The following is a 27,883-nucleotide window of genomic DNA, read 5'->3' as shown; positions in this document are numbered from 1 at the left end:
CTGTAACGGGATCGGCTGTAATGGGATCGGTGTAATGGGATCGGTGTAATGGGGTCAGCTGTAGCGGGATCGGTTGTAATGGGATTGGCTGTAATGGGATCGGCTGTAGGGATCGGCTGTAACGGGATCGGCTGTAATGGGATTGGCTGTAACGGGATCGGCTGTAGGGATGGGCTGTAACAGGATCAGTGTAACGGGATCGGTTGTAATGGGATTGGTTCTAATAGGATTGGCTGGGATGGGCTGTAATGGGATCGGTGTAATGGGATCGGCTGTAGGGATCGGCTGTAACGGGATCGGCTGTAACGGGATCATCTGTAATGGGATAATCTCTAATGGGACCGGCTGTAATGGGACCGGCTGTAGCAGGAGCACCCATGGGGACAGGCTGTAATGGGATCTGCTGTAGGGATCGTCTGTAACGGGACTGATCGACTGTAATGGGAGTGCCCACAGGGATCGGCTGTAACAGGATGGGCTGTAATGGGATCAGCTGTAATGGGATCAACTGTAATGGGATCGGCTGTAATGGGATCGGCTGTAATGGGATCGGCTGTAGGGATCGGCTCTAACAGGATCAGCTGCCTCATGGGGAGACACTGCTCCATAGGGGAACACCACAGGGAGTGACACGGCCCCACAGCGTGAGCCCCCCCATAGGGTGATACCCCTGTAGGGTGCCCCACACTGTGTGTCCCACCCCCCATAAGGTGACCCACTATAGGGTGACACACTCCCATAGGGTGATCCACTCCCCATAGGGGACACTCTATAGGGTGACAGCCCCCCCATAGGGTGACAGCCCCCCCATAGGGTTATCCCCTTCCTATAGAGGGACACCCTATAGGGTGACAGCCCCCTCTAGGGGTCTTCCCACCCCCAGGGTGACACCCTATAGGATGACACCCCCCCCCCCCCCCCAGGGTGATCCCCTCCCCATAGGGGACACCCTATAGAGTGACACCCCCTCTAGGGTGATCCCCTCCCCATAGGGGACACCCTATAGAGTGACACCCCCTCTAGGGTGATCCCCTCCCCATAGGGGACACCCTATAGAGTGTCACTGCCTCTAGGGTGATCCCCTCCACATAGGGTGATCCCCTCCCCATAGGGGACACCCTATAGGGTGACAACCCCCCTAGGGTGATCCCCTCCCCATAGGGGACACCCCATAGGGTGACACCCCCCCTAGGGTGATCCCCTCCCCATAGGGGACACCCTATAGGGTGACACCCCCCCTAGGGTGATCCCCTCTCCATAGGGCGATCCCCTCCCCATAGGGGACACCCTATAGGGTGACACCCCCCCTAGGGTGATCCCCTCTCCATAGGGCGATCCCCTCCCCATAGGGGACACCCTATAGGGTGACACCCCCTCTAGGGTGATCCCCTCCCCATAGGGCGATCCCCTCCCCATAGGGGACACCCTATAGGGTGACGCTGCCCCCCCCAGGCCTCCCCCCTCCGTGGGCTGCCACCCCTGGGACCGCCGCGCCAGCAGGGGGCTCCCTCCTCTCCCCGCCACCCCCGCACGGCGCATGCGCGCCCCCCCCGCCCAGCGTGGCCCTCACCGCGCGTGTCTCTCTATTGCGTCACTTCCTGCGCCGCCGCGCCCGCCGTAAACTTCCGCTTCCGGCCGCCTCGTTGCCGGCAGCCGCCGCCGAGCCCGGGAAAGGCGCGCGCGCCCGCGGGACGCTTCCGGTACGGCGGGCGGGGCGGGGCGGGGCGGGGCAGAGGTAGGCCTCAGACTCGGCCTGCCCTCACCGGCGGCTCCGGGGCGGCGAGACGGCCCCCGGCCGGGCGCAGCGTGTGCGGGGCAGCGGTACCGCCTCAGGGGGGAACACCGGGAGGCCTCGCCCGGTACCGCCGGCCGCTCCCTCTGCCCGGCGGGAGTCCCGGGGCCGCCGCCAGCCCGTTTCAGGCGCTTACCGGCGGGGCCGTGCCTTTCCCTGACGGTTTTTCTCGTTATCTTTGTTTTTAGAAAGAAAACCCGAGTCTCCCGCTGCTCTCCGAGCCGGCCCGGCCCCTCGCGATAGAGACCTCTCCGCCGCTTCTCCTCCGCCGTTACCGGGGCGGGGGGAGCTGACGGGGGCTCGTCTTTCTCCGATGCGGCCGCGGAGCCCATGAGGATGGAGGCCCGGGACGCGGCGCGGGCCGACCACGGCTCCGCCTTCAAGGCCTTTCCCCTGCCCTCGCGAACCGGCCTGCGGGAGCCGCTCTCCCAGCCCGACCCCAAGGTGCGGAGCCCGCCTGAGCCTCCCCCGCGGTCCCCGGGCCCCACGTTGCTGCAGCAAGCCCCCTCCGGTCGCTGTCGGGGAGGGGTGATGTGTTTTTGGGGGCTGGGGGCTTCTCTCGCTCCCTTCTCCCCGCTCCGTGGGTACCCCCCTGGGTCGGCGACGCCCGCAGGCAGGGTCTGTCTGCACAAGCCTTGAGTTCAGACCCTGCCGGGGGGGTTTTGACAGCCCCATCTCGGTAACACCCAACGCTTCCACGCTGCAAGAGCCCCATTTGCGCTGTTAGTTACTGATGAGCGTGTAAAAACCCAAATCACGCGTGGAATCTGCCCACGGACGGTAAACCCCAGCGTGGGTGTGAAGCTGATGATTTTTTTGCCCCATGACAAGATGAAAACAGCGTCAGTTTATTTCTCTCCTCGTTAAAACCGCCGTCGCACCCGGGAGAGCTGATTTTAGGAGGGGGCGGGAGGGCGAGTGGCGCTTGGGCTGCGTTGCCAGACCAGCACTAGTGTGTTATTCCACACTCTGCTTCATTAATTGCTAATTTATAACGATGTGATTGGGGAGGAGCTGTAACGTGTCATGTTTCCCCCCCCACACCTCGTAGTTTTATCGCTCCTGTGGTTTGAGATTGAGCTGTGCTTTCTTCTTGTAACACACTACGATCTTTTCACACAGTTTTTACCCAACAAGATGAGCGGTTTCGCTTGCCCTGCTGGAAACGCATCCTGCTCTCTTAATTACAGCCCAGGTAAGATGTTTTCTGCCCCGGAGTGTCAGTTTTTTTGGCTGTTCCCTCCCCTAAGCAGCTTGGGGAGGAAAATGTGGCTCTTTACTGACTGCTGCCATGTTTCTCTCCTGCAGAAGTCCCCTGCCTCGAGAGCTACCGGGCAGCGGGGGAGCCTCGAGCCTTTGGCTCCAGCGCCAACGGGCAGTGGAGGGGTTTGGTTCCCTCTCTGGGCTCCGTGCCGCAGAAGCCGAGGGTGAGCCGAGGCTCTTACCTTGAAGCTCGCAAAAACCCCGGGTACGTAGAGCTCCCTCCGCGTTTAACCCTCCCTGTGGGAGCTTCAGGTGGGGGATTTTACTCACCCAAACCACCGGTATTCGATACAGAGTGAATTCAGGGTGGAAATAGTTGTGTGGGTCAAGGTTGGCCAGGTCTGTAGGTGCCTTTTGGTGTTTATACCCTCCCTATGGCAAAGGTAAAAGGTGGAAGCACTGGGTTTGGGAGTAGAAGTAGTGCACAGCATGGAGGAACACATCTTTTACAGAAGGTAGTGGTGTAATGGACCGTTTTGGGGTGTAATGGACCGTTTTGGGGTGTAATGGACCTTTTTGGGGGGTAACGGACCGTTTTGGGGTGTATTGGTATATTGGGATGGGACTGGGAACATCATTACGCCGCTGGGAAATTGGGAGAGAAATAACACATCATCGTTTTGTGGTGGAAACATGTTGGTTAGTGCACGTGGTGCTGGGTGCAGGAGTTATTTGGGCAGCTGGGGTGTAAACTCCTGTTGTTTCAGACCTTTCCAGACTGGGTCAAGTCTTTATTGCTCCTGAAAATCCCCGCAGTGAGCGATGTTTATTTGCAAATAGGGAAAATTAATTTCAGTGGGAGAAATGTTGAATCTCCATAGCACCTCTGCTCTGGAGACAGGCTGAGAGAGCTGGGGCTGTTCAGCCTAGAGAAGAGAAGACTCCGGGAAGACCTTCTAGCACCTTCCAGCGCCTGAAGGGGCTACAGGAAAGCAGGAGAGGGGCTTTTGACAAGGGTGTGGAGTGACAGGACGAGGGGGAACGGTTTTAAACTGCAAGAGGGGAGATTGAGATGAGATATTAGGAAGAAATTGTTTGCTGTGAGGGTGGTGAGACCCTGGCCCAGGTTGCCCAGAGAAGCTGTGGCTGCCCCCTCCCTGGCAGTGTTCAAGGCCAGGTTGGATGGGGCTTGGAGCAACCTGGTCTGGTGGGAGGTGTCCCTGCCTGTGGCTGGGGGTTGGAATGAGATGATCTTTATGGTCCCTTCCAACCCAAATCAGTCTGTGATTCAGTCTGTGACCTGTGTATTTTTTTCTGTGAGCTCTTAGGGGAGCGTGGGAGCGGGGAGAAGTGAGGTGAGGGAGGGCATCTGCTGTTACTGAGAAACAAAAACGCCAAGAGCCGGGTCTCCAGGCGGGGCTCAGCCATTTTGTGCTGCGGGGATGGAAGCGGGAGCTGGTGGGTCGGGCGGGAAGGTCTGGCCCGGGGTGGGGGGGGGTTTCCAGGCTGTGGCTCCTCGGCCTTGCAGTGCCGCCTGGTGGCATCGGATTTGGCCGCACAGACCTCAGGAAGGGTTTTCAGAACAAGCTGATGGAGAGAGCCAGCCTTCAGCTTTGAGATGGGTCTGAAAACGCCAATAAAATACTAATTTCTGAGCACAGTTGGGTAGCCTGGACGTTGGCGGGGTTTGGGGTTGGGGGAGAATGAGAGTGTGGATTAAACCAAGCAGGAAGTCGAATAAAAGCATTTCTTTCTCTCCTGGCAGTGGGACGTCCAACAGTTTTGTAGGAAAATCAAACCACCATTGCCATGCGTCGGCTTTTCCCATCAAACCCGCTCAGAGCCCGTCCTGGAGCGGGCCGTGTCGCCGCAGCCTGCTCAGCCCCAAGAAGACTCCCCGGCGGTTCGTCAGCACGGCGGAAGAGGTAAAGAAAAAGCTGGGAGAGCATTTGGGGGGGGGTTGGTTGTGAGGAGATCTCGTTTTGAGCATCGCAAAGTGCTCGAGGGGGCTCTAACCAACTGGATTCGCTCCTTGTGCCGGGCAGAAGCTGGCTTCAGCTCTGCTCACGGTCAGACTTCAGCTGTGGTTGGTCTGATCAAGGCTGATGGTTGAACTTTTCAAGACCTCTGGATGTGTTTGCGCCCATAAAATCTCTGCTTCCATGTGTTTTTGCTCACTCTTCACCGTGAAATCATGTTGGTGAGACATATCTGGCTGTTCCCCTGCAGACTGTTCGAGAGGAAGAGCGAGAGATCTACAGGCAGTTGCTTCAGATGGTCACAGGAAAACAATTTTCCACGTCCAAGCCCTCTTCGCTGTTCCCCTTCCATCTGTGAGTATGGAAAAAGCTCTTCCCCAGCCGCCGGCGTCAGATGTATTCGCTGGGAACTCCCTTTCTGTTGTTCCTAGGTCCAGGTGTTCAAACTCCAGCAAAACCGTAGTGAAAGAAACTCCCAGCAAGAACTCGAAGCTCTTTGAAGCTCACAGCATTGCACCAGCCAGTTCAGCAACCAGCATCCTCGGAGCACAGGAGCAGCCGCCACACAAACCCGCGCTCTACTCCGTACCCAGCTATCCCCCCAATATCTTTGAGTCCTCTAACTCCACAGCCCAGCATCAGCAAGAAAATCTACCAGCATCTAGCACACAGTCTGAAGGTAAAAAAAACAACCCAATAAAACAAAAACTGATCCCAAAATGAAACCCCCAGACCTGGCAGTTGACTTAAATGTATGTGGCAAAGCCACTTTTTCCCTCCCCCTCTGTATTTGGGCTCCTGCAGCAGATGTGGAAGTGAGTAGTAGTTGTGGAAGTGGGTAGTAACTGTGAGGGTAACAACATTCAGTATGCTTTACTCTCTTTAGGGTCGGACTCTGTCATTTTACTCAAGGTAAAGGATTCCAGAACCCCAGCACCAAGGTAAGAGGCTGCCAAATGGTATCTGGAGGAAGGGGATGGGTTACACAAGCTTTTTTAATTCCATGGAGAGGTGAGGACACAGAGTAGAAGGTGACCAGTGGCTTTCTGAGTGTCTCATGAAGAGAGAGCAGTTTGCTGTAGTTACAGGAGGTTGAGTGTGATGTATCAAACCTCTTGAGATCTGGCTGCAAATCGCTGGCAGATCTGTCTGTAGCTCCTACGATCGCTCTAGCAGTAGGGCTGTCCTCAGATAACACTTACAAATCACTTCTGAGGCAATTACTTACTCTCCGTGTGAAGGAGACCACTTACACCTCTCCTTTCTACCCCTTTCTAGCCTCCCGTTCTTCCAGGCAGAACTGTGGATCAAAGAACTGTAAGTACACCCTTTCTGCTCTGTTTTCCTGGCGTGAGTGTAGACAGAAACCCCTGATTTGGTCACACAAACTGTGCTGTTTCAGGACCAGCGTCTACGATTCACGAGCACGGGAGAGGTGGCGGCAAATTGAAGAGCAGAAGGCGCTGGCCTTACAGCTGCAAAGCCAGGTAACAGGGAGCAGTTCCTTGCAAGGGCAGTCTTTGCAAGTCTGAATGTTAAACCATAGAATTAAAAGCAAAATGGAAATGGAAAAATGACAAAAATGGACTCCTTTGGGGTCTGGGGTCTGTTCCTTCCCCTTCCCATGGCGGGGCTCTCGGTAGTGTCATGGCCAGGGTAAACACTCCCCCTCCGTGGCCCTTTCTGCATCTCCTGGAACAATTTGCCCCACGCAGCAACCTGGGAAGCCCCGGCGAGGTGACTTCCTTGGACACCACCTAATCTGAAGGTCTCTCCTTCAGCGGTTGCAGGAACAGGAACACTCAGTGCAGGATCTGGTGGATTTAAATCTTCGAGTACCCCTTGAGAAGGAAATTCCCGTCACGGTGGTCCCGGAAGAGAAAGAGGATGCGAAGGCAGCTGATGGTGAAGAGGAGTTCCCTGAAATCACCGAGGTAAGTCTGCTTGGATCTAGTGTACACAAATAGATACTTGTGTGCATAAAAGACCTAAATATGAATATGTTTTCCTGAGATCTGTGTGTACAAACAGATAGCTGTTCCCTTTTGCCGTGTGTGTCTTGTACTAGCGATAGGACAAGAGGACATGGCCTCAAGCTTGGCCAGGGGAGGGTCAGGTTGGACATGAGGAAGCATTTCTTCTCAGCAAGGGTCATTAGCCATTGGAAGGGGCTGCCCAGGGAGGTGGTGGAGTCACCATCTCTGGAGGGGTTTAAGACAAGCCTGGCCATGGCACTTAGTGCCCTGGTCTAGTTGCCATGGTGGTGTCAGGGCAATGGTTGGACTCGATGAGCCCAGAGGGCTCTTCCAACCTCAGTGATTGATTCTGTGAGTTTATCCTTCGAGGAGCAAAGAATAAGCCTGGGTTTAAATCCAGCCTTTGTGAGGTGAGGGGAACAGCAGGAGCTCTCCCTTCCAGTGCTGTCTGTGTCCTCCCTGTAGGAAATGGAAAAGGAAATAAAGAATGTATTCCGAGGTGGGAACCAAGACGAGGTCCTCAGCGAAGCTTTTCGGTTAACGATCACTCGCAAAGACATTCAGACCCTCAATAACCTGAACTGGCTCAACGATGAGGTGAGGAGCCTGCCTTGGGCTGTTGAGATGTTTTTCTTTGGCAATTTGAAGTAGGTTGAAGTGAAAAAACGTGTCTGCCTTTTTGCTGAAAGAAGTCAGAGAGTGAATAGTAGATATGGGCTGTGCTGCACGCTCTGGAGCGGTTAAGCTGGTGGAGAAATGCTTCAAGAAATAATATTGGGAGGAGTGGGAGTGACTGTGGACATGATCAGGGGTGAAAAAAAAAAGTAAATCTTAAATATAAAAGACTGCATTCCTAAATCTTTCTGACTTTTTAAAGGTTTTAAGGCTGTTGAGCTATTGTAAATCCCCGCAGGGACAGGTCTTCAGAGGGACGGGCGGAGGGAAAACTCAATTTCTTACCTAATTTTGCACCTTAGGCAGAAGCATCACCACTCTTAACATCCCCTGGCTGCTTTTTCTTTCCCAGATAATTAATTTCTACATGAATTTGCTGATGGAGCGGAGCAAAGAGAAAGGGTTGCCGGCAGTTCACGCCTTCAATACTTTCTTCTTTACCAAATTAAAAACGGCGGGGTACCAAGCTGTGAAACGGTGGACTAAAAAAGTGGATATCTTCTCCGTGGATCTCCTCCTGGTGCCTATTCACCTGGGGGTGCACTGGTGCCTGGCGGTGAGTGCTTTAGTTATTCACACTAGAGCGTAGCTGGAACGGGTTGTCCTATAAATTCATCTGTGACTGAGGCTAAAATTTCACAGCTCTTGAGCGATGCAGTTGTCAGGTGTTTGCATGGCGAGGGGAAATCCCTGTTTATGGTTAAAAATCAAAGTCTAAAAAGATGGTTGTGACTTTTTTGTAGCTTTTAAAGAAAAAATAAGACAGCTGTGAAGGTCACGTCAGGCTAGCTTATTCTCTGGAGAGAGATCTTGTTTCCACGTTCCCACAAACTCGCCTTTAGAGATGTTGCCACGGGATCGTTCTAGAGAGATCTAGGTGACAGATACCACACAGCTTTCTCCCTCCTGCCCCTGATTTATTCTGTCCCTTCTCTTGGCTGCTGGCAGCTGTGTGGTAACAGGTTGCGCGTGGCTTTTAAGCCTGCGTCGGCCTCCTTAGCTCAGACCTCCTCGGAGGGCTGTTGAGCTGCCTGGGAAGGTGATGCTCGTGTGGGTGGTGGTGTGGAAGTGGGACATGGGGCCCCAAAAACGTCTTGAACTGCTCAGTACACACGTGTCAGGTGGAGCAAAGCCTCTGTAAACCCATCCCTCTGCGGCTTTGACAATGAGGATAACAGTGCTCTTGTGTTTTACCCAGGTGCTCTGAGGAGAGCCCCATTTCGAGAGTCAAGTGGTTAAATAATGCAGCAGCAAGGGGGGGGACCCAAATCCCTTAGGTTTTTTTTGGGGGAGGGCTCTACCAAGGGTGTTCGAAGTCCTCTGAAATCCTTTTCTGCTGTGAAATGGTCTGAGCTGCTTTCTGTCAGCAGAGCGTGTGGCCTGGCAAAGAGATGAGCTCCTTGTGCCGTGTTATTAACGACTCTCTCTTTGTGTAGGTGGTAGACTTCAGGAAAAAAACCATCACCTACTACGACTCCATGGGTGGAATAAACAGCGAAGCCTGCAGGATACTGTTGTGAGTAACACTTCTTTGAGTTGGGCCTGTTTAAAAGTCGGAGAGCTTCTTATCTTGCTCTGGAAGCACCAACCTTTCCACGGGGACGGTCCCTTTCTGGGTCCTGAAAAGAAGATGCAGAAGAACATCCTGGTTTTCATGCTTCGTGGTCCACAGTTACGAAGCTGGTCTGCGAGAGAGTCCCTGTGCCGATGGCTTTGCCTCTTCCCAGAAGCCTGTCAGTGAGGCTGGTGTTGTCTTCGTGGGTATAGGTGGGTTTTAGACCCGTTCTGTTGAGGACATCGGGCTTTACCAGTCTAGAGTCATCTTGGGCATCGTCTTTAGGAGGAAAATGGCTTCTCAGACCCTAAGGGATCGGGGTCCTTCCTGCTTGAAGAAATGGCATCTCCTGGCCCCTTCCTCCAGGTGGGAGCTCTCCCTGCCTGTGGCAAAGATCAGCTCAGTAGCGTGGCCCTGTATTTCAAGGAGGAGATTCTGGACATCACGATGGTGTACGTAGGGTGTGGGAGTGTATCTTGATTCGGGCCGTGGATAAAGGTTTGCACAGGTCTGTACTGAGTTCCAGCAGGGCGTTACGCGCCGTGCCGTGCCTCCACACCGGAGCTGGGTGGAAGCTGTTCTTCCTGGGTGGAAGCTGTTCTTCCTGGGTGGAAGCTGTTCTTCCTGGGTGGAAGCTGTTCTTCCTGGCTTCAAACTGCAGAGGAGGTCTTGGTTTTCCCATCCTGAGCGATGCTCCAGGTGGCAGCGGAGCTGGCTGCCCGCTCTCTGAGCTCTTGGAGAAGAGAGGTGCTTGCATGTCAAATCCAGAACTGTTTTCCCATAGTTGGAAGCTGCTTCTGAATGGAGTGTGATTAAAAATAAGCTGCTCTCCAGGCAGGGGTGAAAAAACCTCCTCTTTTCGAAGGTCTCTAGTCACGTAGGACCCTCAGGCTTAATACAAATCAGTTTGCAAAGTGATTTACAAAACGCAGTCGCCAGCTCCTCTCACTCAGACGCTGACCCCGGGTCGGCCGTCGGTTCTGTTTCTTGTCTCAGCTTTGCTCCTGACTTGGGAATCTGATCCTGAGTCTTCTGGCATGAGGTTGAGTATGTCAGCGGAGGTGTCACTCATTCAGTCAAGGAATGTGAATAATGTTAAAGACAGAGAGCAGACAGATGCCATTTCCAGTCCATTTACCACCTTCGTTTTCCAGTTCAGGTGCTTTGCAGTCTGCGGGCACTGGGTTTTTTTAAATAACTCTAAAAAAGCTGTTTCCCTTTTCCACACGGTTCTGTGGTGTTGGTTTAAAGGAAGGAAAGGGAAAGGAAAAGTATAAAAACTTGGGAAATGGCTCAGGGCAGTGTCTTGGTTTTGCTGTGTGGCTTCTGCCTCTGGCTTCAAGGACGGTGCAGGCAGAGCTGGCCTGCCTTGGGGCAGGGATGGTCTGGGTGAAAGCAATTCCTTTCAGCCCGAATTTCTTTGATTCCAAGGAAAAAAAAAAAAAAAGGCACGGACATCTGGTGAAATGAAACACCTGGGAGGTGAGAGTGAGAGCCAGGAGTCCCACTCGTGCTTCGTTTCGGGGTCTGGGCTGAGGAAGCAGGTCCCCAAAGTGGTGGTAGAGAGTAGCAGAGGATACGAGGTGTTTTGGCCACGCAGGGTGAGTGGTAGAGAGCCGGGATTTCAGGTCGCTGTTGCCCTGGACGTAATTGTTTTCCCTCTGTTTCCTTTTAGGAGGCTTTTATTGGTTGAATGCAGTGGGAGGATCACACCGGGAAGAAGGGACGGAGGTCCTATTCATGGTTAGTGACCCTTTCATGCTTTCAATCTTTAGAGCTTCCTAAAGGTGGTGAGTGTCGTACCATTAGCCAGACATTAGAGAGGAGGGAAACTGAGGCACAGGGAAGGTGACTGATTAAATACCAGGGCTACTGGCCGGGCTAGGAGGGAGTAGGGACCACGGATATTTATGGTTTGGTGCCTGCTCTGCTTTGTTTCAGCATCTGGGCTTTCACACAGCTTGGGTGTGAGAGCTGGAGTGGATTTTTAGGAAGCTGCCTCTGGTTTGGTGGGGTTTCTCTTTGGGAAACACACCGCTCGGTATCTCAGCTCTGCTGGAAGGGTCTGATTTGGAGCAGACATAAACCAACCTGTTAAAATGAGTTAAAAACTTGATTCTAATGTCCCGAGGCTGGAGGAAAGCTGAGGGGACAGAGCACACAAAGCGACTCGTGCCTGTGAAATCTTCTTATCTCCTGCTAGCAGCAGCGCTCGAAATGCTTTTACCTTCCCCTGCCCTTTCCTTGGGGGCTCGCAGCTATTTAGCAGTGTGCTGTGGAGCTCATTTCAACAATTCCCTGAGGCACCTGGTCAGGTTTGTGTGTGTGTGTAAGCACTGCAGAGGGCAAAAAAATCCATTTTCAGATTTAGGAAACGGAGATTAAAAGCCTGCAGTGCTTGATGGGGCATCTCAGGCATGTTGGGGTTGGATTTGGCGTGTAATTCTGCTTAAAAATTCTGTGTCAGGCTTTTTCTCCTTGAGGTCCTGGTGAAGTTCATCGATTTAGTTCTGCCTCCCAAAGTAGTCTCAGGATTTTAAGTTCTTTTCTTTCAGTCTCCTTCTAAAAGGTGGTTCAGGCTGTTTCCTAGGCAGGACTGGTGCGTGTTTCTTACACGGCGTGTCTGATCTGGGCGTGCAGGCGAGATTGGTGGAGGCTCCTTTTAGGAAACTGCACAGGTGATGGTCACAGTTCACGTGAACTGTGCGTAGTGGGTTATTTCAGTCATAGAATCAGAGAATTATTTGGGTTGGGAGGGACCTTAAAGCCCATCTCGTTCCAACCCCCCTGCCACGGGCAGGGACACCTTCCACCAGCCCAGGTTGCTCCCAGCCCCATCCAACCTGGCCTTGAACACTGCCAGGGAGGGGGCAGCCACAGCTTCTCTGGGCAACCTGGGCCAGGGTCTCACCACCCTCACAGCAAAGAATTTCTTCCCAATATCTCATCTCAATCTCCCCTCTTTCAGTTTAAAACCAATCAACTCAAAACCAACTCAATTTCCTGGCTGCTGTGGGTGTGTCGGTGTTAGAGCTGTGGCTTGTGGTAGTTGCAGATAAAACTGGATGTGCTGAAGCCACCTGATGGCTTTATCTGCCGAAGCAGATCATTTGAACTTCATTTCACTGAATCACTGAGGTTGGAAGAGCCCTCTGGGCTCATCGAGTCCAACCATGGCCCTGACACCACCATGGCAACTAGACCAGGGCACTAAGTGCCATGGCCAGTCTTGTCTCAAACCCCTCCAGAGATGGTGACTCCACCACCTCCCTGGGCAGCCCCTTCCAATGTCTAATGACCCTTGCTGAGAAGAAAATTTAAATTTCATTTAAACATCATTCATCATTTAAACATCAGCATCATTTAAACTTCACCGGTTTCTTCCCCGTCTGCCAGACAAGTCTTGCGCTCGGATCCTCTCTCTGCCCCCGCTCCGTCTGTGCAGACCTGGAGATGTTGCTTGGAGGCTCCTCACGGTTCCTCGTGTGATGCATCATTTTATTTATCTGCACGGCTTCACTCCCTGTCTCGAGCGTGCAGAACAGAGTGGGCTGTGTGCTGCTGCTCTTTTTTTAGCTGAGGATTCGAGTGGGTTCTGTAGTAGGCACTAATCACCAGGATATTTTTTTTTATTGAAATGAGGCAGTTTAATTAATTAAACATTTTCACCATGTTTGTATTGTGGTGCAGATAGTCTGCTCCCTTCCTCCAGCTACTGGAGGCTCAGCTCACTATTATTTTGAACTCCTTGCAAGGAATTTCTTCATTCATTAGGTTTTTATTTGGAGATGAGATATGGAGACTTCTCGTGCTTGGTGAAAGGGTTGTGGTGGGTTTTGTTTGGTTTTTTTTTTGTCTGAGATTTACCCCCTGCTGATCATGTCTTGTCCAAACTGCAGCCGAGCAGCTTCCCAAGAGCAATTCCAGCAGTTGCTGGCAGCCAGCAGACCCTGCGCTGGGGAACTGGGCTGGGAGCGTGCGGCCAGCCCATGAAGGCTGATAGAGAATGCTTGTCTGGACCTGCTCTAGCCTCGGGGGACTGCCAGGAGGGAGATTCCCCTCCTTGACTCTCTGACATCCCAGAAAACCTATTTCTGGCTATTTTCTAGAGACACGATCGCTCGGATGGGGCTGTGTCTGCGTTCAGAGGTTGCTGGGTCCTTCTGCTGCCGTTTCAAGTACTTCCTTCAGTGTAACTCTTCACCTCTGGGTGTTTTAGGGACTCTTCAGCCCAGGAGAGTTTTTCTTTGAGTAGTTCTTCGGAGTTACAAAAGAGAAAATCCCCTGACTGGCACCAAGTTCGACCCTACATCTTTCGGGCTCATCTGCGGGTCGCATCACCTCCTTCTCCCGTCGCTTTTCGGCGTTTACTAACAGCGAGATGCGATTTAGCTAAGTCTTTGTGGATCAGGTTTCCGAAAGATGGCACGTCTCCCCGCGTTGGCGGCCAAACCCGCCTCCCTCTCCGCGCCAGATGCTCTCTTGACCCCTCCGTTCCAGCCAGCAGCATCTAATCCTTTGCTTTTCCTTTCCAAACTCGCTGATCGCAGCCGCGACGGCGAGAAGGCACCTCGGGCTGTTTTGAGAAGATGCCAAACGTGAAGGAGATGGTTTCTGTAGATCTTCCTGGTCCTTTTGGTAACCAAGATGAGCAGAAGGTGTCTGTGAAGCTGAATGTCACTTAATGACGCTGGCAGCCAACAGAGGGGCTTCTTTAGGGTCACTAAGAATGTCTTGAGCCCATTGCCTTGTCTCCTTGGGCTCACCCTAGTCCACCTTTATGTCTGAGTCCTTCCTGAGCTCCTCTTTCCATACTTCAGAGTGAAGGGAATGGTTCAAGGTGTTCATATCTGCGAAGAAAAACACGTGGCAGTTGCTTGGACGTGCTTTGGGGCATGGTCTTGGTAAGAGTTTCTAAACTTTTTCAAGGAGACAGGAAAAAACCCCCGATTTTCTGTTCTTCCAGTGGTATAATTTAGGCCAAACTGGTGGAAACCTCTTTGGGCAGAGGAGATGGGTCAGTACCCATGAGCTTTCCTTGTTCTCCAGTTCTAGGAACTGGAATGTGATGGGCTCTGTGGCTTTTCTCCCTCTGCTGAAGGCTTGTGGAAGGTGTTTGACATCCTGCCCCAGCCAAAACTGGCTCCTTCTCCCACTTGTGCTCCCCGCTTGACTCAATCCCTCTAAAAGCATCTCGGAGAGGGCTGTGGTGTGGCTTTTCCCATCCATCCTCAAGCCTTGGACCTTATCTGAGAAAATCAGGGTCATCTTCCCTCGTTTGCCTCTCCCTGAAAGCATCTGCCATCTGTCTTCTGCGGTAAGAAGAAATTAAATCAAGAATGGAAGAGAAACCTGGGGAGAAGAGCTCCAGGAGAAGATCTGCCAGCGAGGTGAACCCACCACCAGCCTGGAGAGGAGCTTCGTGGTGGTTTTTTTTTTTGACACAGGGTGATTGCTGCTGAGATGCTGTGAAGGTTGTGACACACTAGCTCCTGTCAACCTTCCTGCTAAGTAAGATCCTCAAGAGACAAGAGGCACCAGTTCACAGGACACCATCAGAGAAGGGAGCTCAGCTCTCTAACCTCCCCTCAAGTACAACGCTCCGCTTGCCGGAGCCCTGTCGAGGCAGCCCCGTGGCTGCTGAGCTTTTCCCTGCCGTGAGTCACTCTCTGATGAATTAGATTTGTTCTCGCTGGTTTATTTGTGGTTTTGACTCTCTGCTTGGCAGGTACTTTTTTTTGGATGAGTTTTTAAAGTCTTCTTTGGTCCTTCTTTTGACTGCCTCAAAGCCTGGGTCTGTAGAGCCCTTTTTCAGGTGGCCAGCACCGAGACGAAAATATTGGACTTCCATTTTGCATTAATTCTGCAAACATGGCAGAGGACATCTTAGGTAAACTGACATATAGGGTACTGGCTGGCTTCCCCCGTTCCTCTAAGTAAGCTTTCTTTGTTCTCTCATTCCTACAGGCAATACTTGAAACAGGAAAGTCTGGACAAGAAAAGGAAAGAGTTCGACACTAACGGCTGGTCGTTGCTGAGTAAGAAGAGTCAGGTAGGTTTGGGCAGCCAGAGGTTTGGAGAAGGGGTCTCTCTTGGTCCTTGCTTTTGTTCTTGGCCCTGATGCGCCGTTCCTGGCTGGTTTTCCTGATGGACGTGTTCTCCTGGTAATGAATCCAGCTCTTCTGTGGCAGGCTGCTGTGCTGCAGGTCGCCATCCAGCCCTGCGTGGAAGTAGGGAGGCTTTTCTGAGCCAGGGGTGCCCCAGTGCCACCTCGATTCCCACTGCCCACCCTCTTGTCTTCATCTCCCCTTACTCACGCTGCAATCCCAAGCACAAATCCAGGCTGGGAGGAGAATGGATTGAGAGCAGCCCTGAGGAGAAGGACTTGGGGGTGATGGGTGACGAGAAGCTCACCATGAGCCGGCAACGTGCGCTCACAGCCCAGAAAGCCAACGGCATCCTGGGCTGCATCCCCAGCAGCGTGGCCAGCAGGGCGAGGGAGGGGATTCTGCCCCTCTGCTCCGCTCTCCTGAGACCCCCCCTGCAGTGCTGCGTCCAGCTCTGGGGGCCCCCAACACAAGAAGGACACGGAGCTGTTGGAGCGAGTCCAGAGGAGGCCATGAAGATGCTCAGAGGGCTGGAGCCCCTCTGCTCTGGAGACAGGCTGAGAGAGCTGGGGCTGTTCAGCCTGGAGAAGAGAAGGCTCCAGGGAGACCTTCTAGCACCTTCCAGCACCTGAAGGGGCTACAGGAAAGCTGGAGAGGGGCTTTTGACAAGGGCATGGAGTGATGGGACGAGGGGGAACAGTTTTAAACTGCCAGAGGGGAGATTGAGATATTGGGAAGAAATTCTTTGCTGTGAGGGTGGTGAGAGCCTGGCCCAGGTTGCCCAGAGAAGCTGTGGCTGCCCCCTCCCTGGCAGTGTTCAAGGCCAGGTTGGATGGGGCTTGGAGCAACCTGGGCTGGTGAAAGGTGTCCCTGCCCGTGGCAGGGGTTGGAACAAGATGGGCTTTAAGGTCCCTTCCAACCCAAACCACTCTGTGGTTCTATGATTTGCCCATCTCTGCAGACCTGCCGTTAGGACTTGGTTGAGAGAGGTCCCTCACTTGGAGCTCCTCATCCTCAGAAGCTGGGAAGCGGGAACTGGCTCCTCTGGAAATGACATTTGGGTTTTTCTGTCCTTTCATTAAAGGAGATCCCGCAGCAGATGAACGGCAGCGACTGCGGGATGTTTGCCTGCAAATACGCCGACTGCATCACCAAAGACAAGCCCATCAACTTCACTCAGGTAAACCCCACCCTGGCGTCACCCTCATGCCCGGGGAGAGACGGGCACGTGCCACTTTTTTGTGCTCATTCTGATTTTTCCAAATGCCCTTTTCCTCCTCCTCTGTGGGTTTAAAGTGCCAATGGCCCACGTGGGGACTGTACTGCTCCTCCTTGGAGTAGAGCTGCCACAAGGCACCGCAGCAGTTCCTTACACCACGTAAAATCGTTCCTCTAAACCCACTCTGATTATTCAAGAATATCAGCAGAGCTACGTTACTACCTAGATCTCATCCACTATCCTGTTCTCACAGAATCAGTGAGGTTGGAAGAGCCCCCTGGGCTCATCAAGTCCAACCATGGCCCTGACACCACCATGGCAACTAGACCAGGGCACTAAGTGCCATGGCCAGTCTTGTCTTAAACCCCTCCAGAGATGGTGACTCCACCACCTCCCTGGGCAGCCCCTTCCAATGGCTAATGACCCTTGCTGAGAAGAAATGCTTCCTAATGTCCAACCTGACCCTCCCCTGGCCAAGCTTGAGGCTGTGTCCTCTTGTCCTGGCGCTGGTTGCCTGGGAGAAGAGGCCGATTCCCACCCCGCTCCACCCTCCCTTCAGGTAGTTGTAGACTGCACTAAGGTCACCTCTGAGCCTCCTCTTCTCCAGGCTAAACCCCCCCAGCTCCCTCGGCCGTTCCTCGCAGGTCAGACCCTCCAGACCCTTCCCCACCTTGGTCGCCCTCCTCTGCACTCGCTCCAACCCCTCAACATCTCTCTTGAAGTGCGGGGCCCAGAACTGGACACAGTAATCAATAATCAGTTTTTCAATAATCAGAAAGTGAGTTTTCCTCCCAAAAAAAGATCTGCACCCAGGACAGTGGCCACTCTCTGCGAGCTCCAGCAGTGAGCCACGTGCTGATGGATGTTTTCTTTCTCTCCTCTTTTCCCCCCCACCCAAAGCAACACATGCCCTACTTCCGAAAGCGAATGGCCTGGGAAATCCTTCATCGCAAGCTGCTATGATGACGTCGCACCCAAAGCCGGTTCCTTTGCGAGATTGTGATCAAGAAGTGCCCAACTTTGCTCAGCAGCCTGAGCCGTGGCAGGCGTCAACCTGCCGGGGGGGGCTTCAGCCCAAAACACACCAACCGAACTCTGTCGTATTTTTGATAAAACACCGTTCACGGACCAACGCGCAATAGAAACGTTCAGAAGCACACTCGCCTTTTATTTTTTTTCTTTCTTTTTCTATTTTCAGACCTATTTTTACAAGCAATTTTCAGGTGCTGAGACTTGAAGGGGGGGAGGCAGCTTCAGAACATTCGAGGAACTTTTTTTCTGCTTTTTTTTTTTTTTTTGCAGCGTTTTGCTGAGCTGCCGGCGTGGCTTCAGAGGGGGAAGGCACTTAAAAGGCTCTGGATGCTCTGAATGTATTTGAAGGTGGATGGAGGGAGGGTTTTCTTGTAGAGGAACATTTTTGGCGCGTCCTCTGCTTCTGTATCATCTTTCTGTCCTCAAAGGCAGCGGTTTGTCACCCATCACAACCTCTACCCTAATCCTAAGCTGATAAGCTGCAACCCTTGGGCCTTAGGACACGCCTGGCTTTGGGCTTTAGGGGCTGGAGGGGGGTCAGGCATCCCTGGAGGGTCGCAGGCAGGAGCTGGGGGATGGCTGAAAAGTCATTTGTTTGTTAAATGTTGCTTTTGAGTCTTTTTTTTTGTGTTTTTTTCCTTCCCGAGGAGTTGCCCTCCCAGTTCTTTAGCATGTTTACGGAAATTCAGGTACAAAACTCAACGCCGTTGAATTATTTTGTATATATTTCCACATTTTTCTCCGCAGCGACACAGAACAAAGCCTGTGTGTGCGTTGGGCCTTTTGTGTTGGGTTTTTATTATATTTTGGGGTTTTTTTTTCTTTAATTTTTTCACTCCCTGCCCTGGCTTTGCCTCCTCGCAGGAGCCGGGGCCGCGGCTTCTTGGCCACCTTTGTCCTGGCGCGGAGGGCCCCAGCTGAGCGCAATGAATCGCTCCTCTCTCTTGTTTCTCTCTCTCTCTCCGTGATATTTTGCACATGTTTCGCCCCGGGGATAAAGGCTGAGCGAGGTCAAAGGTGGCAGCGAAGGCGCCGGAGTCGAGAAGTGCTTCCAAGGGTATCTCTGAGTGTTCAGCCAGCGACTCCGGGGAGCCTCGAGGACGAGGAGCCATCAGTCACGGGAGGAAGAAGTAAAATACTCAAAAACACTTCAACCCTTCACAAAAAAACAGCATTTTTTGGGGGATGCTTCTGATATTTCCCCGCTGTGGGGCTGTGCTGATGCTTTCAACTTTTTTTTTTTTTTTTAATTTATTTTCAAGTGGGATGTGGGAGGAAGCGGCCGGTGTTTGACAAGCTTCAACCTGCTGCTTTCCTCCCGTGTACAGAACCTTTTTAAGTATAAAAGAACGACGTAACGTCCACTTTTTGTATTTTTCTCTCTGGCTGAGGGGAGGGATATTTTATACGTTTTTTTTTCTCTACCTGTAAGCAGTAGTTTTGTACAAAATTTCTCCCCGTGCTTCCCGCCAGGTTGTGTTCTTTGTTAGGCTGGTTTGTAACCCCTTCCTTCTCCCCTCTGTGTGTTTTATACCGAGTTCATATATTACCTTTTTTCTATCTTTTACTGCAATTAAAGATCTGAGAAAAAAAAAAAAACCAACTTATTTTTTCTCTTTTTGTGCACGTGTCGTGGTTCATGGTTAAATAAAACGAGCTGGGAGCTGTGTCCCTGCACTGGAGCCGGTGTAATTCACCCTCCAGTTAAAATAAATCCCTCCCAGTATCGTGTGCTCACCCTACGGAGGTCTTTTAGCCCAATTTGATGGAGGAAAGAGCTGGAGGTGCTGTGAGCTGCAGGTAAAAGGCCTTTACAGTCGCACGCTGCCTCTTCTCACCTTTATTTTGCTGCTTTGAGGAGTTGGGAATTGGGATCCTGTCCCAGTAACCTGCTTTAGGGCTTCATCCCTTCCCACCCCTGGGGCAAGGAGCTTCCAGCCCGCCTCACCCCACTCTGAACAGTAATTCTGGGCTGAAAGAGCCCCATATAATGTCCCAGGACCAAAAAATCAACAAGTCCCTTGTTTGCCTTGGCTCCCTGCTCCCCCCCAAAAAAAAAAGCCAAGGAGAAAATGGTCCCGTCAAAGGCGGCTTGTGCCTGGGACCCCGAAGAGGCTCCCACCCCCCTCCCCGGCCACGCGGCTCCCAGCCCTCTGCGGCCACCAAAAAAATGCATTCAGCATTTATTCCTCCCCCTTCTTTCTGCATTTATTTATTAATAGAATAAATCACATTGCCCGGCTGTCTCAGTCTGGGGATTTTCAGGTCATATTGACTTTTTCCCCTCCTTCCTTTCGCCTTATTCCTAGACATGAGTGAGATTTTTTTTTAATTTTTTGCCTGATATTTCCAAAGAGCCACTCATTAATGTCTCCCGACATTCCTCACACAAACACACACACACACACACACACGTGGCTTCTGTAAATACCCACGTCGCTGTCTCCCACCCCAGGCCCTCAATGCTCCATTCATCCCCTCCCAAAAGCTGTGCCTAGAAGTCGGGAATTACCTGCCCTGCTCTATGTGCTGAGTTTTTATAGCTCGGATGCCTCCAGAAGCCTTTAGGGGGTGATTTGCATCTTGTTTTATCCCCCCCCACAAGGAGAGGGTTTGCTGGGGGCTTCTTGGAAAATCTTGTGGGAATCGGGGTGGATGCGAGGAGCAGCGGGATGGGGAGATGGTGCTTCTCCGGGTGCTGCTGCTCGCTGCTGGGGGGGTTTCGGAGCGATGCTCCGGGCCAGAGCGGGGTTCACAGGATCACTGAGGTTGGAAGAGCCCTCTGGGATCATCGAGTCCAACCATGGCCCTGACACCACCATGGCAACTAGACCAGGGCACTAAGTGCCATGTCCAGTCTTGTCTTAAACCCCTCCAGAGATGGTGACTCCACCACCTCCCTGGGCAGCCCCTTCCAGTGTCTAATGACCCTTGCTGAGAAGAAATGCTTCCTAATGTCCAACCTGACCCTCCCCTGGCCAAGCTTGAGGCTGTGTCCTCTTGTCCTGTCGCTGGTTGCCTGGGAGAAGAGGCCGACTCCCACCCCGCTCCAACCTCCCTTCAGGTAGTTGTAGACTGCACTAAGGTCACCTCTGAGCCTCCTCTTCTCCAGGCTAAACACCCCCAGCTCCCTCAGCCGTTCCTCGCAGGTCAGACCCTCCAGACCCTTCACCAGCTTGGTTGCCCTCCTCTGCACTCACTCCAACACCTCAACATCTTTCTTGAAGTGCCTCTGCAAACGCACCGGCCAAAAACCTTCACAGATTTGTGCTGAAAAGAATCAGGTTTGTGTCTTTTTCTCCTGCAGGTGAGGTGGGTCCATCTGCCCCAGGGACCCTCCTGCCCCAGGTGCCCTTCTCCCTCCTTCCCTTCTGTTCTGGGCATCCTCTGGATTCCCAAAAAGGAGGAAAACAAGAGTTGTGTCTGCTGAAAATCCACCCTTGTCCCTTTTTCCTGGCTCCCCTCGACAGCTGGGCTTGGCGGGATGTCCCCAGACCCCCCGCTGGTCTCCTCAGGATGTTCCAGTGTTGCCTCCAGATGGTGATGAACGGCTCCAAGGTTGACCTGGACCAGGTGGATTCAAACAGGGAGTGAACCTCTTGCCAGGAGATGGTTGGTGTCATCTCGATCCGATGCCTCGATGGAGGACTTCTAGTTTAGTGGGTACAGAGATGACCTCCAGCTCTTGGTGTGGAGCGAGGATGGGCCAGGACCTTGTCTTGGTCCATTGGGCCACCTCTCGCTGGCCTTCCTAGCCTTAATCTTTGCCTTCCTGGATGGAGGATCTTCTCTCCGTGGAAGATGTGTCCCAGAGCCGTGGGTGCCACCCAACGGCTGGTGGTGATGGAGAAGGGTTTGGCTTTCGGAGCCGAACTGGAGCTGGGCTTGTTTCTGTTGCCTTCTCACCATGGGTGAAGCCTCCAGCCCAAAGCCAAGCTCTGGCTGCAGCAGTTTCGGGGTCTGCTGCCCCCCAAGTCCCTTGGGCAAAGGGCAGGACCCAGACTGGAGGACCTGACACCCGGAGATCCCTCACAGGACAGTTGGGTGACACCATCTGTCCAACGGCTCTGCCTGGAGCAGCTCAATGTCCCTATCGATGGTTGAGGGACCAGGACAGAGGCACTGCTGGGTGTCTTGATGCCCAAGTGTGGACAGTGCATCCTGGAGGTCTTCTGAACCCCAGGAGATCTTCATCAGCCCCTCTCGAGCTCCCAGGCATCCCATCACCCTAAAACCCATCAGCAAAGCGCATCCCCCCCTGCCCCAAGCCCATCCAGGTGCAGAAGGTGACACGCGTCGCTCCATCTCCCACCCTCTTGATGCTGAATCCATCACGGCTGTTATGAAAAAAAGAAGGAAAAAAAAAAAGCCCATTTAGGGACAAAAATGCCCCTTTGTGGGCTGCAGCGAGCGGCCGCGTGTTGCGATTGGCATCCGCATTGTTGGGTAAACTTTGTCCAGCCGGGCTGCCGGCGCTCCGGCGAAATAATTAGGCGAGTTCCTATAAAGCCGAGTCCCAGATTTATGGCGTGTGTGTGGACACAGACGCCCTTGTGCCGGGGTGGATTGGGGGGGTATCCCTGTACCGTGGCCCCTTGGACCCCGAAACCAGGGGTAGATGCCCTAAAACCCAGAGTAGATGCCCTGAAACCAGGGGTAGATGCCCTAAAACCCAGAGTAGATGCCCTGAAACCAGGGGTAGATGCACAGAAACTGGGCATAGATGCCCCAAAACCCAGGGCAGATGCCCCAAAATCCAGGGCAGATGCCCCAAAACTGGGCATAGATGCCCCAAAACCAGGGGTAGATGCCCTAAAACCTGGAGTAGATGCCCCAAAATGGGGGGTAGATGCCCTAAAACCAGGGGCAGATGCCCCAAAATTGGGTGTAGATGCCCCAAAACCCAGGGTAGATGCCCCAAAACTGGGTGTAGATGCCCCAAAACCCAGGGCAGATGCCCCAAAACTGGGTGTAGATGCCCCAAAACCCAGGGTAGATGCCCCAAAACTGGGTGTAGCTGCCCCAAAACTGGGCATAGATGCCCCAAAACCCAGGATAGATGCCCCAAAACCCAGGGCAGATGCCCCAAAATTGGGTGTAGATGCCCCAAAACCCAGGGCAGATGCCTCAAAACCAGGGGTACGTGCCCCAAAACTGCGGGCAGATGCCCTAAAACCCAGAGTAGATGCCCCAAAACTGGGTGTAGATGCCCCAAAACTGGGCATAGATGCCCCCAAAATGGGCATAGATGCCCCAAAACCAGGGGTAGATGCCCCAAACTCCAGGGTAGATGCCCCAAAACCAGGGGTAGATGCCCCAGGGGTGTGTCGGACCGTGAGCTGGGGAGGAGTTTCCATCAAGCGCTGGGTGTTTTTGGGGTCCCCCCACCCCGATGTGGGGATGCTCAAGGCTTTGGTGGGGGAGGGCTCCGCTTTGGGTCCAGTTCTTGGCATTTAGGGACCTGGCGGGGGGTTAATCCCGACGTTCCTCTTGTCCCCCCATCTTTTATTTCCTGGGGCGCTGGATTTGCTGCGGGGGGACCATTTGGGACCCCCCAAATCCCACCCCCACGGCAGCTGGGGACCGCGCAGCTCAGAGCCGGGTGGGATGCAGGATTCGGCCCCACCAGCGATGCCAGCTCAGCCCGGAGGACCCCGGCCCCGCTGCGGGGTGGGGTGAGGTGTGCCTCAGTTTCCCCTCTTCCCCCCCTCAATTTCAGGGGACAACAGTGACATTTAGAAGGACCGTGTCCCCCCAAATCCCATCACCCCACAACTCCCGCTCCCCAAACTGGCCCAGGCTGCACACTCCACGACACTCCTGATCGTAATTTCTCCTAACGACGGGCCCTGCCCACCCCACAGGGTCCCCCCACGAATCCCCCCACACCCCGCTAATCCCTCCTTCCCCTCCGCCTCATTAAGCCTCGCGACCCCGCTGCTTTTTTTCCGCTCCCTAGCCAAAAAAAAAAACCCAAAACCCCCCCAAAACCCCCTCCAAAGCCCCATCCCACCCTGAGCCCGGTCTCCGTTCAAGCCGCGGGACCCTCGAACCGGCCCCCGTAAGAAAAGTTGCTTTTAGGGGTTTTTTTTTTTTTTCCTTCATTTATTTAATTTATTTTTTTTCTTTCCTTTTTTTTTTTTTCCTCCGGCCCGGGGACACAGAGAGCGGCTTTGTGTTGGGCTGGAGGACGCCGCGGGGCAGCGCTTGGGGCCCTGGCTCCCTGCCACCCCAAATAAGTGGCCTTTTTTTTTGGGGGGGGGGACACCCAGCACCAAAGGATGCTGAATCCTTCACTATCCCCCTCCTCCTCCTTGCTCTGGCGTGGAAAAAAGGGGGTGAAACCCCCTTGTGAGCCTTGGGGTTAGGAGCTGGAGTGGTTTTGAGGGGGGTCCCTGAGCCTGGAGCTGACAGTGCTCAGCCCTGCTGGGATTTGGAGTGCCTTTTGGGGTGATATTTTGGGTTTAGGATGGATATTTTTGGGTTTGGGGTGGATATTTTGGGGTTTGGGGTGGATAAAAGGATGGGGGTATTGCAGCATGGAGGGCTTTGGGGTGCTCTGAGCAGCTGGGGGGTGCCCAGGAGATGGAGACTGGGGACATGCCTAGATTTGGGGTGCCTTTTGGGGTGACTTTTGGGGTTTGGGATGGATATTTTTGGGTTTGGGGTGGATGGTTTTGGGTTTGGGGTGGATATTTTGGGGTTTGGGGTGGATAAAGGGTGGGGGTGTTGCAGCATGGAGGGCTTTGGGGTGCTCTGAGCAGCTGGGGGGTCCCCAGGAGATGGAGAATGGGGACATGCCTAGATTTGGGGTGCCTTTTTGGGTTTGGGATGGATATTTTTGGGTTTGGGGTGGATATTTTTGGGTTTGGGGTGGATAAAGGATGGGGGTGTTGCAGCATGGATGGGTTTGGGGTGCTCTGAGCAGCTGGGGGGTGCCCAGGAGATGGAGATTGGGGACATGCCTAGATTTGGGGTGCCTTTTGGGGTGCCTTTTTGGGTTTGGGCTGGATATTTTTGGGTTTGGGGTGGATGGTTTTGGGGTGGATATTTTGGGGTTTGCAGTGGATAAAGGATGGGGGTGTTGCAGCATGGATGGCTTCGGGGTGCTCTGAGCAGCTGGGGGGTGCCCAGGAGATGAAGACTGGGGACATGTCCCCCCTCGCCCAGCAGCCGGTGACCCCATATCTCCCCCAGGTCCCCCCCAAACCAACCCCTTCACACCCCCATAGGGACACAGCACCAAGCCCCAACCCGGGAGGGTTCAGGTGGGTGATTTGGGGGGGGGGGGCGACAGGCTCAGCGAGGGCTCAGACCCCCCCAGGGCTGGATCCGGAGATAACGGGGCCGGAATCGGGGTTTCTATTTCTGTTGGTTTATTTAACCCCAAGCGGGGGGTGGCGGCGGCCGTGACGTATTTATAGCTCCCGAAACACCCACCGGTCCCCTCCGGGCACGCGTCCTGCCCCCACGGCCCCCACCGCTGCTGGGCTCTGCCTTTGGGGACCCCAAACCCTCAAAATTTAGGATTTTGCTTTTATTTTGCCTTTTTTTAGGGTGCTTGGCCCCGGTGTCAGGGGACAGGGATGGGGACGGTGGTGGCAGAGCATCCCCAACACAGGGTGACGGGGCAGCCGATGATATCCCCTAAACCCCCCCCTTTTTTATTTGCACCCCAATAAGGGGTCGTTGACGCCACATCCATCATTCCCCTAATAAAAAAATAACACTTTTTGCATCACCGGTCCCAAATTTACGGGGTTTGGTCCCAAAATTACGGGGTTTGGTCTCAAATTGACAGGATTTTGTCCCAAATTTACAGGATTTTGACCCAAATTTACGGGGTTTGGTCCCAAATTTAAGGGATTTGGTCCCAAATTTACGGGGTTTGGTCCCAAATTTACGGGGATTTGGTCCCAAATTTACAGGATTTGTCCCCAAAACCAAAGGCCAGCAGCCGTTTCCCGCGCCCGGATGGTTTTATCCGGCCTCGCCGACCCCCCCCGTGACACCTCAAAACCTTCCCGCCCCCCCCCCCCAATAAACGTCGCTGGCCTCTTTCCAACCCTCATTAATTTGGGATAATCGCCGCTCTCATTAGCGGGGGACGCGCGTCTGCCAGTGCCCCCCCCGCCCCCATCCCCGGCGCTCGCAGCTTTGTGCCCTCTTTTTTTTTGGGGGTAGGGGCAAAGAAGCCACCCCCCCAGTCCAAGAAGGGTTTTGGGGGCTCTTAGTACCCCAATTTGGGGGGTTTTCCCATCCCTGAAGCTGGTTTTATGCTGGGGATTCTCTGATGGCTTGTACGAGGGTTGTGCTTGGGGTGGGGGATGCTTCACCCCTTTATTTTTGGGGGTCTCCTGCAAATATTTGGGGGGGCTGTTGTACCCCTAAAAGGATTTGGGGCAAAACCCCCACATTTTGAGGGTGTAGCTTCCCCTGGAACCCCCCCAACCATAACGCTGCCCCCCCAGTTGTGGGGCACGAAGGTGTGAACCCCCCCTAAAAAAATAAAGTTAAAAAAAACAACCCCAAAATCACCACGATCGCCCTCAAAACCCCCCTTACGAGGCGGCTCAAAGGGGCCCTTTGTGTGGTTCCACCTTCCCCAAAGAGTCGCTTTTTCATCCCAACCTCGAGGAGGAGGAGGAGGAGGAGGAGGAGGAAGAGGCCGGATTCGGGGGGCCCCGACGAAGGCGAATTATTTGACATCATCTCACAAAAATGCCGCTGTCTCCCCCCCCTTTACCCACCTTTTCATGGGGGGGCAGAAAAGGCCCTGGGAAATGCAGGGGGGTGGGTGGATAAAGGGGGTTTGGGTGATAAACCTGTCCCCCCCTAAAAAAATTTTTGGGGAAAAAATTGATTTTTTGGGGGGTTTGGAGTGAATTTGAGGAAGGAGTTGGGGGGGGGTCACGGTTGGAGGAGGGATTTGGGGGGGAAAGGGGGTGAAATTGGGGATTTGGGGGGGGGAATTAGGGATTTAGGGGGAGAAAAGGGGGTGAAGTGGAGGGTTGGGGGGGAAAGGGGGTGAAATTGGGGATTTGTGGGGGGAAAGGGGGTGAAATTGGTGATTTGGGGGGGAATTAGGGATTTAGGGGGAAAAAAGGGGGTGAAGTGAGGATTTGGGGGGGGAATGGGGGTGGATTGGGGATTTAGGGGGGGTAAAGGGGGTGAAATTGGGGATTTGGGGGGAAAGGGGGTGAAATTGGGGGTTTAGTGAGAGAAAAGGGGGTGAAATTGGGAATTTGGGAGGGGGAATTAGGGGTTTAGGGGGAAAAAAGGGGGTGAAGTGAGGATTTGGGGGGGGAATGGGGGTGAATTGGGGGGAAAGGGGGTGAATTGGGGTTTTAGGGGGGGAAAAGGGGGTGGATTTAGGGTTTAAGGGGGGTAAAGGGGGTGAATTGGGGATTTGGGGGGAAAGGGGGTAAATTGGGGATTTTTTTGGGGGGAAAGGGGGTGAATGGGGGGTTTAGGGTTGGAATTAGGGATTTATTGGGGGTCTTGAGTGTTTATTGAGCCTAAAGGTGTCTGGGAGTTCGTGGGGTCACTCCATGCAGTCCTGAGTGTCCCCAAAACCAGCCTTTTTTTTTTTGTAGGATTGAGGGTATTTTGGGAGACGTCTGAAAAAATGGGGACAAATAGGGCTGAAATGGGGCAAAATGGGGTCAAAATGAGGCAAAATGGGACCAAAATGGGGCCAAATTGGGGCAAAACAGGACCTGGTGCCTGAATTTCCCCGTCCCCTCCCTGGGTGGTTTTGAGCCCCAAGTTCTTGTTGGAAAATTAAAGCAAAATGTGTTTTTTTTGGGGGGGAAGGAGCTGTTTTGGGGGGTTCCAAGTGGGGTGGTGGGTTTTGGGGTGGATTTGGGGGGTTTTGGGTAAAAGGCTCCATGTGGGGTGGGGGAGGGACGAGGCTTCGGTCACCTGGGAAGAGTTTGGTCCCAAATCCAAGGGGTGTCAGTGGGATGGGGACAGATGATGCTGCTGGGTGGTGGCATCAGGATGGGGACAGTCCCCATGGCTGGAGGCATCATGGTGGGGACACTTGCCCTAGATGGTGGCATCAGGGTAAGGACAGTCCCTTAGCTGGTGGCATCAAGGTGGGGACATTTGTCCTTGCTGGTGACATCAAGGTTGGGTACAATCTCCCTGGATAGGGAGAGTGGATGGGGACAGTCTCCTGGCTGGTGGCATCAGGGTAGAGACAATCTCTTGGCTGGTGGCATCAGTGTAGGGACAATCCCCCTGGCTGGAGTCATCAAGGCAAGGTGGTGGCATCAGGATGGCAAGAACATCCTGGCTGGTGACATCAGGGTGGTGACAGTGTCACCAACACCCACCACCA

General features: G+C 53.5%; 2 protein-coding genes across 5 annotated transcripts in view; one reads left to right on the top strand and one right to left on the bottom strand.

Annotated features, from left to right (window-relative positions):
• SP7 (Sp7 transcription factor) overlaps window positions 1–27,883 on the bottom strand; it is a 166,544-nt gene that overhangs the window by 25,897 nt on the left and 112,764 nt on the right. The gene's annotated exons all lie outside the window — the stretch shown is intronic.
• SENP1 (SUMO specific peptidase 1) lies at window positions 1,617–19,082 on the top strand. Of its 4 annotated transcripts, XM_068410324.1 has the most exons (17): window positions 1,617–1,700; window positions 1,981–2,236; window positions 2,915–2,987; window positions 3,101–3,260; window positions 4,761–4,920; window positions 5,225–5,328; window positions 5,406–5,653; window positions 5,861–5,915; window positions 6,253–6,291; window positions 6,377–6,461; window positions 6,756–6,908; window positions 7,416–7,547; window positions 7,978–8,181; window positions 9,062–9,141; window positions 15,148–15,232; window positions 16,372–16,467; window positions 17,407–19,082. In XM_068410324.1, the coding sequence occupies exons 2-17, from the start codon at window positions 2,123–2,125 to the stop codon at window positions 17,467–17,469; spliced, it is 1,851 nt and encodes a 616-aa protein (XP_068266425.1). In that variant the 5' UTR covers window positions 1,617–1,700; window positions 1,981–2,122; the 3' UTR covers window positions 17,470–19,082. The 4 variants fall into 4 exon arrangements, with proteins under 4 accessions (XP_068266425.1, XP_068266424.1, XP_068266422.1 ...); XM_068410323.1 differs by lacking the exon at window positions 17,407–19,082 and having other exon boundaries at window positions 5,412–5,653; window positions 16,372–16,973; XM_068410321.1 differs by lacking the exon at window positions 17,407–19,082 and having other exon boundaries at window positions 16,372–16,973.

The sequence above is a fragment of the Nyctibius grandis genome, chromosome 11 (assembly GCF_013368605.1).
Source record: "Nyctibius grandis isolate bNycGra1 chromosome 11, bNycGra1.pri, whole genome shotgun sequence".
NCBI lineage: Eukaryota > Metazoa > Chordata > Aves > Nyctibiiformes > Nyctibiidae > Nyctibius > Nyctibius grandis.
Note: the sequence above shows the minus strand (reverse complement) of the source record. Positions and strands in the feature narration are given on the sequence as shown.